Source organism: Sturnus vulgaris, chromosome 30 (assembly GCF_052056855.1).
Source record: "Sturnus vulgaris isolate bStuVul1 chromosome 30, bStuVul1.hap1, whole genome shotgun sequence".
NCBI classification, from domain to species: Eukaryota; Metazoa; Chordata; class Aves; order Passeriformes; family Sturnidae; genus Sturnus; species Sturnus vulgaris.
The window spans coordinates 451,593-462,880 of record NC_142272.1 but is presented as its reverse complement, the minus strand read 5'-3'; the positions used below and the strand labels follow the sequence as shown (position 1 = coordinate 462,880).

The 11,288-nt window shown below is 55.5% G+C and overlaps 1 protein-coding gene across 1 annotated transcript; it reads left to right on the top strand.

Moving 5' to 3' along the window:
* The first annotated feature begins 26 nt into the window (after positions 1–26).
* On the top strand, positions 27–6,026 carry LOC148220822 (uncharacterized). The gene is made up of 2 exons (XM_088180818.1): positions 27–1,457; positions 1,636–6,026. Exon 1 carries the CDS (start codon positions 27–29, stop codon positions 939–941), a length of 915 nt encoding a protein of 304 aa, XP_088036944.1. The 3' UTR covers positions 942–1,457; positions 1,636–6,026.
* Positions 6,027–11,288: the final 5,262 nt, after the last annotated feature.

Here is an 11,288-nt window from a genome sequence, read left to right as displayed (position 1 = left end):
ACCTTGGTGCAAGCGTGGGAGCGGGGATGCGCCGGGGCCTCGCTCAGCGCATCGCGGGGGGACCGCAGGCGACCATCGCTGGAGAGGAGGCAGCTGCCGTGTGCGAGGAGATAAGAGGAGGAGAAGGAAGGCGAGCAGGAGGCTGCTTCCCTGCCAAACACATGGATACCTCCCCCTGTGGCTATCTGGGAGCTGGTGATTTCTTCAGATGCATAATCCGCATGAAGTCATTGTCTGAGCGCTGGTGGGGCCGGAGGCCGCGGAGGGGTGAGGGGTGCCGCAGGCCGGTGGGCAGCGAGGAGGAGGAGGAGGAGGAGGAGAAGGAGGAGGAGGAGGAGGAGGAGGAGGGAGAGGCGCAGGAGCGGCGCTCCAGCGATTGCAGGCGCTGGCAGGGGCTGTTGGTGCTGCTGCATGTGGGTAATGTGTGTGTGCGTGTGCGTGTGCCGCTCCCATCCCCCAGCGCCTTCCAGGGATGCTCCGGCTCCTCTCTCGGCCGGAACCCCCCGGTACCCCCCTTTCCCCACAGCCCTGACCCCTCTCTCCCTTGCCTCAGCCTCCCCCGCCCTTCAGGTTTCAGCCGTGCTGGCCCCAGCGCCGGGACACCCCGGGGTTGGTCCTTTTTGGGGGGCACCGTGGCTTTCCAGCCCTTTTCTGGCCATGGGGCCACTCGTGTCCCCGAGTGTCCACCCCGGAGCAGCCCTGCTCTGCTGCCCGTGGCTGTCACGCTTGTCACGATGACAGGGGCTGACCCTGCTGGAGGCTCCGGGTCCTCGCCTTGCTCAGGACACGCCGCCCCTTTCCCAGCATCGTCCCCGGGATGCTCCCGGGGCAGGAGGCACCGAGTGCCGGGTGCTCTGCTCCTCCCCGGGGCAGAGCAGGGGGGTGGCACAGCACTGCCCAGCTCCCCCCAGTGCCAGCACATCTCCCACTGCCCCCCGTGACTGCCCCGGGGATCGGGGGTGCCCTCATCACCCAAACTGAGCCCCCCCGGCAGCGGCTCTGGCTGAGGAGGCTGCAGCAGGAGCCCGCCCACTGCTCCCAGTAAGGTGGCTGCAGTCAAATGGAAAAGGATTCGTCTTGTTGGAAAGGGACAGCAGGACCCCAGGGTTGTCACAAGCTGTGTCCCTGCCCAGAGGGGCCTTTCCCAGCACGGTGTCCTCACCTGAACCGCGGCAAACGGGAGCGTGGGCACTTGGGGATACAGCAGGGTGAGGCGCACGTACCCTGTCCCCAAAATCTGACAGCCTGGGCACACTTGGGTCGATCTTTTTCCAGAGCATCCTCTCTCCTGCCCGAGCGGGAGCTCTGGGTTTAACAGTTCGGGAGCACCTGGGAGCAACAGAGATGGGGGACAGGGACACCCCCTGAGCCAGCACCCCCCTTGCAGAGCTCAGGGACAGCCCTGCCAGTGCTTGGGGACGTGGCAGGAGGCCGGGAGAGCAGCATTAACATTCCCAGTAAGGCACCAGCTCTGCCTTTCCCTTCTCGCTCCGTCCTGCAGTCGGCATCGCTCCTTGACAGCTGTCCCTCCATTAGCGCTCCTGATGGGGCCCGGAGAAGGACGTGCTGCTGGGATAAGGGACAAGGACATTTAGGAAGCCGTTCTTCCCCCTCCCCTCTTTCTTTTTTTTCCAGGTGAGAAGTCGCTCTCTGCAGGGGTTTTATTGATGGTCAATCCCCCGGCAGCGCGGGCTGGGCTGGCAGGGAGGTCTCAGGATGGAGCAGGTGAACGCGTGGAGGTTTTTGTGAATCTTTGATTTTTAGTGCATAATAAACCCCAGGGAAGATGCTCCGCTGTTCCCCTGGATGGAGAACATTTCCTGGAGGTCTCACGGAGCTCTTGGGGCTCCAGACACCCCAGAACCTTTTCCTACAGGATCCAGGGAGGAGGAAAGCAGCCAGAGGAAACTTCCTCACCGCTGGCCCTCATCCAGGGAGAACGCAGCTGCATCCTTGGAATGAGTGGAGCGTGGGGACTGGGAGCGTTTCCGTGTTATTTTTTGGGGAAGCCACGTGAGGGTTTGTGTTAATTCCTGCTGGGAGAGGCAGCGGAACCAGCCGAGGGCTGTGGGATGGGTGGGGAGGCAGCAGCCCCAGGTGATAACTGCGAGACAAAAAGGTTTAAAGGGGTGGGGTTAGTGAGGGGTGCTGGGTGTGAGAGGCTCTGGTGGAGTCCTCCTGTTAAAAACGGGTGCTCAGAGCACGGATTCAATAACCAGGGCTCCCCTCAGCGTGTCCTCAGATCTAATTAGAATGAAAAAAGTAATTAAGGGAAGGTGCTGCTTAGCTGAGGCTCCCAGCACAGGCTCCGGCAGACAGGCAGGATCTGGGAACACCTCGGGAACTTGAGCCAAGGGGATAAACTCAATCCTTGGGGCTTTTTTCTCACCTTCCCAGCAGAGCCCGTCCCTGCTCCACCACGCACACCCCAGTTACAGAAACCAGCTCCCGTCCTGCTTCTTGGAAGAGCATCCCCAGGGCAAGGATGGATAAGTGATGCTTTTCCATTCAATTTTGGGGTTGTGCCGTGCTATTGCTCCCTCCGTGGAGGCAGCCCTGGCTTGCGAATTGCTTCTTTTCTGCATCCACTGTTTTCCAGGAGGAAAATTAATTAATAATGGTCAATTAGTCCTGTGAGTGCTGGAGGTGCTGGGCACTGCTGGGTCCTTTCCTGGAGCGTGAGGCTCTGGAGGTGCCTGGCCCTGCAGTCCAGGACTCTTTAAATTTAAGAGATTTAATTCAGAAGTCACCATTGGCTTGTGGCAAAGCTGCTGAGGCTGCAGAGGCAGCGCTCAGCTGTTCGCCCCATCCAGGACAAAAATTCCAAAGGAGAGGGGGGGAAAAATTCCATCCCCCTTCAAACTTGGGCTGAGTGATGTGTAAAATATCTTCACAGCCGATCTCTGCTAATGGGTTGCAAATTGCTTCCATCAGATCCAGCATTACAAATTGCCGTCTGAAATTGCTTCCAGGAGCCCATTTTGGGGCCAAATACTTCCTAGCTTGGGGAAATAACCATCAGCATCATTAGTGACAGTAAATTGTATTCAGATGAGGCACCGTGGGGCTTTATTAGGACTTACAGTGTGCCTTTCTCGCTGGTGGGGCAGCTCCAGCATTAGGGACTCTTGTATTCACACAGAATCCTTCAAATGGAAAAGACTTCCAAGATCATCCTCGACTGCTGCCAAGGCCAGCACTAAGCCATGTCCTCAAGCACCACCTCTACATGTCTTAAATCCCTGCAGGAATGGTGCCTCCACCTCTGCCCAGAGCAGCCTGGACAGCATTTCCCATGAATTTTCTCCTGTTTTCCAGCTCCAGGTGTTGAGTACCTGGAGAAAAACTGGTGTTGCCATTGAAGAATCTGCCAATCCCTGCTGGCCATTCCCATTTCTTCGTGCTGCTCCTCCAGGCATCGCTTTGCTCCAGCTCTGAACCAAGAGCAGCTCCTTTGCCTCCACAAAGATGCTGGTTGAGGTCCAGGGTTTCCTAATTCATGAGCACATCGTTAATTATCTGCTGGAAGCCAAAGGCTCAGCATCTTGGTGAGACTAACGAGGCTATTAACAGAGCTGCTTCTTGCCATGCTGGCTTGGGCTGGCCCCGAGCGCCGCGCCGTCCCGGGTGGCTGAGCAAAGGCTCAAGCTTTATATCAAGCTTTATATCACATCCCCTGGCACCTGTTTGCCTTCTAAACCGCATCTGACCATTGCTGCAGACCTCTCCAAAGGAAACCACCGCATCTAAATCCCGGGAACAGAGAACCCAGTGCATCCAGCTTGGTGAATCCTTGGGATTTCTAAATCCAGCGCGTCCCCAGCATCCACGTGGTGGCGGCTGGGGAAGGGTCACGGGCAGCCTGGATGGAGCTGCTCCCAGGAGTTCCCTCTGGGGTTATCCTGAGTGAAAACAACAGTGTTTAAACCACGCAGTGGCTGCTCCAAGCCCTGGGTCACCGGGCCCCGTGAGCCGTGTCTCCGGGTGATTTATGCCGAGTTGTGCCGTGCTCTCGCTTGGCTCTCCCGGCGTGAGGAGCAGCCAGTCCATTAAACACTGAGTCATCCTCAGCAGCATTTAATTTTGTGAGGGGCAGCAGTTTGGATAATTAAAGGCCTCCACTGCCAGTGCCAGTGGCTGTGGAGAGCAGGGCTGATGGGGAAGGTGAGGACACCCGGCAGCACCAACAGAGGAGGCTCAGCTCTCCCTCCCTCCCCTCTCCCCCTGCGTTTTGGGGTGGCTTTTAACCTTTTCCTGCCTCAGACAAGGGCTTCCTTCATCAGGTGAGTGTGATGATGCTTTGTGCTATTTCTGCCTGGATTAACCACGTCCTGATGGGATCTCCCATGGGCAGATCTGCTATCTGGAGGCCTTGGCTTATTAAAAGGACAAGCTGTTCAGGGAGCTGGTAATAAAGCCATGAAAGCTTTTACGAACCAGAGTTGAAGGCACTAATATCGCTGTGCTCTGCGTGGGTGAGAAATTAGACAAGAGTTCCTCCGTGCTGATGGGGTTTTTTTCTCCCCCTATTCATCTTTCTCAACAATTATCTTTTATTTTGATATCTTTCTATTTAAACCTTCAGAACTGCGCTGGGGATGGAAAGGAGGTTGAACCGCTTAACAACCGTGCACCTTGAGGTGCAGGGTGGAGGCACGGAGCCGTGGGGAAGGTGGCCTGGGCTCTCCTGGGGTTTTTTTTTGGCAGCAGGAACCATCCCCAAGAGCCAGGCATCAAATTCCCTGGGGATGGTATCCTGTGGGAGGGCAGGAACACCTCCTCACCAGCAGCCTCGGGAAAAGCCATAACGCTGCGTTTGTGTTGCACCAACATCGAACTCCTGGGGCTGGATACCTGGGAATTCCTCCTCCTGCTGCTCCTCACCCTTGCATCTGGGTGCCCCTCACTTGATTTGGAGCTGAGTGTGGTTTTTTTGCAGCCCTTTCGGGGTTGTTTGGACTCTTTTTCCATCCCGGAATCTCACAGTCAATCAGCCGCATCTTTCCGGAATTGTGGACAGCACCCTGAAAACCGAAGGCGGATGGGAACCCTGTGGAAAATCACCAAGATGGGTGTGTGGCTTCATTAGCTCGAGCAATTAGCATGAGGCAATGCAAAACCACTGGCTCCAGCTAAACCGCTGTCCTGAAACACTTCCCCTGTGCACAAATTCCACTTTGGGTGGCTCCTCCTTCACTTGTTTCACCCAGCGTCCAGAGAAAGCTTCTCCTGGGACACACAGAGCCCCGGGGCTGAAGATGCTCGGGCTGGATGGGACCTGGACGTGGAAATGTGGGGCAGACATCAAACAAAGCCATCCCACAGGACTCTGGGTCAAGCAGGGATCTGTGTGGTGCCCGAGGCCATCCCTCCTGGCTCCTTGCTCTCTTCCTGCACCGATATCTCTACCAGAAGCTGTTTTGGAGCTGCCTGAGCAGAAATGCCCCTGTTGGGCCACGCTGATGTTCCCAGAGCTGTGTCCAAAGGCACCTTGCTGGAGCTCCAGGCCAGGAGCAGCTGGTGGCACTCAGGTGTGTGTGTGTGTGCACAGGTGAGATCCTGGATGTGCCACAGGACAAGAGGAACCCCCAGCCCCTCCCTGGGTGCAGACCCAGCCCTCAGACCCATCCCCCTGTGCTGCCCCACTCGTCCCACACCATTTCTCCACCCACACTGCCCTGGCTTTGCTGTTTGTCCTCGTGTCCTTGTCACTGCCGTAGACCCCGTCCGGATCGCTTTTTCTTTTATTCCCTCTGACACTGGTTGTGGTCACAACAAAACTCATCTCATTATGGAAATGCTGAGGGTAGCTGGAAGGGGAAATGGATCCCTCCATCTGGGAAGTGCCCGGTCGGCTGCAGAGCCGGGCCGGAGGAGGCAGCTCGAGCGTTCGCGGGTGTGCAAAAACCGCTCCAGCAGCTCGGGAACCAAAGGGTTAACGCTGCCGGCATCCTCAAACGGCACCGATGGGAGCAGGAGCCTCTCCATCTCCGAAAGCTGGCAAACAAATTAAAGCAATGTTGCAACTAATGCGTTTCTTTGCAGCAGAGAGGAGGGGAAGAGCGGCTCAAAGGCTGCGGAGACAAAGGCGGTGCAGATGGGTGCTGGGGGACCCGCGGGCGCCACGTGCGCCGCTCCCAGCTAAGCTCGGCTTTGCTGCCACGGCTCCGTGACAGCGGCTGGAATAACCTGGGGAGGATTTATGAGAGCAGGGCCAAAGGGAGAGCCTGCCTGGAAAAGGCTGTAGCTGGGAATTACTCTGGTGTTGACGCTTTTCTCGGTGCTCGTGTCCCATTTCTGCAGGAGGGATTGGGTGGTGCAGGGAGGAGGGGGAATGAGGCGCTGGATGCTCCAGGCACAGAGATCAGCGCATTTTCCTCCCAGCAGCAGCCAGACACAGTCCAGCATCTCCCACTTGGCTCCCTATTTGCATGGAAGAGAAATTAAACAGAGAGATGCAAATCCCTTTAAACAATTTAACGAAGCTGATGGCTCCGGTGGAGCCGGCTCTGGGGCTGGTGGGTGCCCAGGGGGAGGAGGTTGGTTGGCAGAGTTTGGTGTGTGGTGAAAGGGTCTGGGGGAGTTGGACCCAGGGGCTGCTGCTGGCCCCCAGCGTGGCCTTGTCCTTGTCCCCTGTTGGCAGAAATGACAATTTCTCTGCAAGGAGGGGCTTTGTCCCCTCCCGCGCCAGCCAGGCCCATGCAAGGAGCAGATGGAGCCCATCTTGAACGTGCAGTCTCAGCAAAAGAAAAGCCAATAATCGAGTTAATTACGGACGTTATGTGATCACTGGGGATTCCCAGGGGATGCTGGCAATGGAGCAGCCCTTTGCTCGCCATCCACAGCCAGAGGGGGCTGAGCTGCCCTCCCAGGGCATGGCTCATGCACAAATCCCCCTGATGGACTGACTTAGCCGTGCGGTGATGGAGGATCCATCCCTTCCCCCGTGTTTTTCCAGGCTGTGTCTCCTGGGGCAGATTCACGGGGTGGCTGCGAGTGTCGAGCAGTGTCTGCTCCCACCAGGAGCTGTGGCTCTGACTGTGCAAAACGTGACTACCCCGAGGGCAGAGCATCGCTCTGCCTTTGTCTCACCGCTGAGAGGAACTAGGAGAGAAAGTGCAGCAGCTCCTCGGTTTAAAAGTGAATTTTAACTCGGCACAGACGCCTTACCTGGAGCCTCTGGGGCAGCTCTGCCCTGTCCCCCAGCCATGCAATGTTTGATCAGTGACACCAGGGACTTCCCAGTGGAAATGCCAGCCCGGAGGCAGCGCTCAGCTCTGGCAGGATGTGGATGTGCTGGTTTTGCCCTCTTGGTGCTTCTGCTCTGCTCCCCATCAGCTGAGTTAATAAAGTTTGGACTCGTTAAATCCACAAATGGTTTTAAAGTCGATTGCCCTGGGCTGGCTTGCAGCTCCCACCCACCCCTCCCTCGCCTCTCTGCCGGGGAGATAAGGATGGCAGTGGTTTTAATTCCTCACTTAAGCATCGACTGCCAATTCTGCTGTCCGCTCACCCTTGATAAATATTGCACAAAGATTTGGCAGCCAGCGTGCCAGAGATAAAGGTCTGGTCCTACCAGATCTCCTTCCTCTGTGCCTTTTGTCTTGTTAGGTGTCCAATTTGTTAAACAACCCACCTGCTGCAAGAGGTTTTTCCCATTCCCTCTCCTGCCTTGGATTATTGCTAAACCTCTGTGTGAGCCTGCAGCCCGGGCTGGGAGCTCAGGGCTGGGGAAAGGCGCTGTCATTTCCAGGCCTTGAGCAGTCATTGATGGGGGATCAATAACTCAGAGCCCTCCAGGCCTGGCAGGATCCTCATTGCTGCCCTGTCCTCTGGGAGCCCATCCCTGGGAACAGAGCCCAAACCAGGATTTGGGGATGCTCCTGTGCAGCACACCTACGAAACAGAGCGTGCCAGGGGGTTCTGGCTGGATTTAGCTTTGCTAAAAATCTCCTTTTGCATCCAGGTGCTGGCTGAGCACAGTGTGGGGTGCCAGGAGTGCTGCTGATGGGAACTGGGATGGGTCTTGCCCACTTAACCCCACCTGGGTTTGCTGGAACTGCCTCCCCCAGCTCAGAAACCCTCGAGGGGCTGAAAGCTGCTGTTTGGGGGTGCACAAATATCTTATGGAGCTGCTCAGGGATGGGGAAGGTGCCCAGTGCTGCTGGTTTCTGCAGGGCCATGCAGACAACAGCCTTGATGCTGCAGCTCCTGCCCGAGCCTCGAATTTCAAGGCTGCTGGAAGCGAGGGGACAGGCAGGGGCCATTGATTGGGATGGAGAGGGAGAAACAGGAGGGAAGGTCTCGAGAAACCTAATTGCTATGAGTATAGATCTGCTCCGTGGCATGTTAGAGCTGCCATCCCCTCTTTGCATCCTCATCCCGAGTGTTGTCTCTGTCATCAAATTAAAGAAGAGACGAGTGTTGCTGAGGTCTGGATGTCTTTGAGCTCGATGTGGCACGTGAGTCTGTTATTCCTGCTGGAAAAGCAGCTGTCCCAGGCAGCTTCAGGTGCAATTTAGCTTCCAGGTCTCTGGACTCTGCAGTTTGGCAGCGGCTCTGACAACGTGGCTTGATCACTATCGTTTCTAAATCCATGAGAAATGTCATCTGAAGTGCAACAAATAACGGTCTGATTATCTGCTGGATCCTAATGCTACTCCCCGGAGATAACAAGCTGCAATTTTCCCCCTGGGCCATACAATAATCGCCCCAATTACTCCCAAGCAGTGGTTATTAAACTCATGGCACCGCTTTGGTTTATAAAGCAAAAATCATTAAGCAGGTGTGTGTGTGTGTGTTTGCGTGTGTGTGTGTTTGGCTGGGAGTGACCGAGGCTTTTCTTGCTTTGTTGTGGGAGAGGAGCTCTTGGTGGCTGTGGAAATCCTGCACGGTTTTCCCACTTTGTGTGGCACAGCTCTTTCAAGAACAGAGGTGCAGAGGAGCCTCCGGGTGATCGACCAAATAAAATGCAGTCGGTGTGTGTTAATGCTGGGGTTGGTATCCCGGAGGATGTAACCTCTATCCAAGTGTAACGTGGAGGGATTTTGGGAGATAGCAAAGCTGGGATGTGCTGAGCATTTCAAACACAGCCCGGGCCCTGGCAGGAGGGGATGTGCTGCTGTGGTTTGGATTGCAGGGGGTGTCCCTGTGGGGTGTCACCCCTCTGCTCCATCAGACAGAGGGGACAAGGCCCCCTTACCTTTGTCCCAACGCTGTCGCTGAGGTTTGATGTGGCTGCACACACTCACACCCACCACAGCTCCCACACGAGCGTGTCCTGCACCCACCACACACACACACACACACACACAGAGCTTCCAGAGGCTCAGGGAGCAGAACAGAGCCGGCAGAGGGAGGGAGGGATGACCAGCACCAGGGAGGCAGAGCTGGTGAATTATGCATGACTCCAGGAGGGGAGCGTTATCTGCACGGACAAAGGCCTGTGCCAGCAGCCCGGCTCTGCTGTACCTGTGCCTTCCCTCGCCCGCGCTTTATCTCCGCTCCCAGCTTGTAATTCAGCCCAAATATCAGAGGAAGCCGGGAGATTAATTTTCTCTGTTTGCATGGCAAAGGAGAGGGGACACGCTCTCACTCCCGACTCCCAGCTGTTTAATCCTCCACCGAGGCCTGCCGAAGGAAAAGGCAGAAATTTATCAGTGTTGGCGAGTGGCTGGTGTGGGGAGGGGTGCTGGAGTCCCACCATGAGCAGGTTGTGGGCACTCACAGCAGGATTCATGTGTGGGAAAGGTTTGGGGGGCACTGGGAAAATGCAAACCCTTCCCTGTTCCCCAGGATTCAGGTCCAGAGGAGGGTGTGAGCTCGGGAGAGCCGGAGTCATTTTCGTGCCTTCACGGCTGCGAGTCGCTCAAATATTTAAGAGATGACAACTGTATTAATACAAAAACTAGATAAAGATCCCTTGAGTTTAAAGACAGAACCATCAGCTCAGCTCTTATTTTCCAGCCCTCTCCCTCAGCTTACTCCCTGGCTTAAATGAAATCATAAATATCGGCCCACAAAGGTCCTTTGTCACCGCACGCAGCTCCCGGCGACAAGAGGTCATTCATTAAAAGGCAGATGAAGGCAATAGAGACTCCCTTTGTTTTTTAAGGAGTTCAGGATGAGGCCGTGGCTTCTCTGCTGACATTAATGCACAGTTTCACTGCGAGGAGCAGACAGGGTGGACAGCAGGTTGGGCTCATCCCATCCAGGTGATCTTCACCCCAAAGCTGGTGAAAGAAACATCCCAGGTTCTGTCAGGTGGGACATCACAGATGAGGGGGGCTTGTTGTTGGACTGATGGCAAAACCAGGGCTCCTTTATCCCCCTTTTTCCAAACCCCATGGGCTCCTTTATCCCCCTTTTTCCAAACCCCATGGACTCATCATCCCCCTCCTCACAAACCCCAAGGGTTCCTTCATCCCTCTCCTCACAGACCCCATGGGCTCCTTAATCCCCCTTTTTCCAAACCCCATGGGCTCCTTTATTCCCCTTTTTCCAAACCCCATGGACTCATCATCCCCCTCCTCACAGACCCCATGGGCTCTTCCCCTGCTTCCAAACCCCATGGATTCCTTTATCCCCCTTTTTCCAAATCCCAAGGGTTCCTTCATCCCCCTCCTCACAGACCCCATGGGCTCCTCCCCTGCTTCCAAACCCCATGGGCTCTTTAGTCCCCCTTTTTCCAAACCCCATGGACTCCTTTATCCCCCTTTTTCCAAATCCCATGGGCTCCTTCATCCCCCTCCTCACAGACCCCATGGGCTCTCCTCTCCTGTCCTCCCAGCCCCCCTGGATGATTCCCTGCCCACATCTTGCTCTGCTGAGGGATGGCCAGGCCCTGCAGCTCCCACCCAGCACATGAGCCTGATGCCATCTGCCGGCCTCTGGCTCTGGCCAGCCAGGAGAAATCAGAAATTAATTCCCTAAAAGGTCCATCTTCCTCTGGTTAAACCCCTGCTGCCCTCCCTGCTCAGCCTGATGGATTTTTTCCTCACACTACTGAACAACTTCTTTTTAACACCCCTGCTGTATGAATACATCAAGAGAAATGCACCTAAGATATTTTTTTTCTGCCTTTTTTTATCTTGGAGAAAGGTTGCTGTCTTAAAGTTTCTAATTCCCCTTCCCTCAGCCTTTTTATTTTTTGAATGACTGTTTATGAAGACCATCATGGTCTAACTGGTTTTGGATTAAAAGGAAGTTAATAAAGGTTTCCCCTGAGCACAAAGCTGCACAAATGGGTTTGCAATTGCAGAGTTAATTACGGGAGCTGGGCAGAGCAA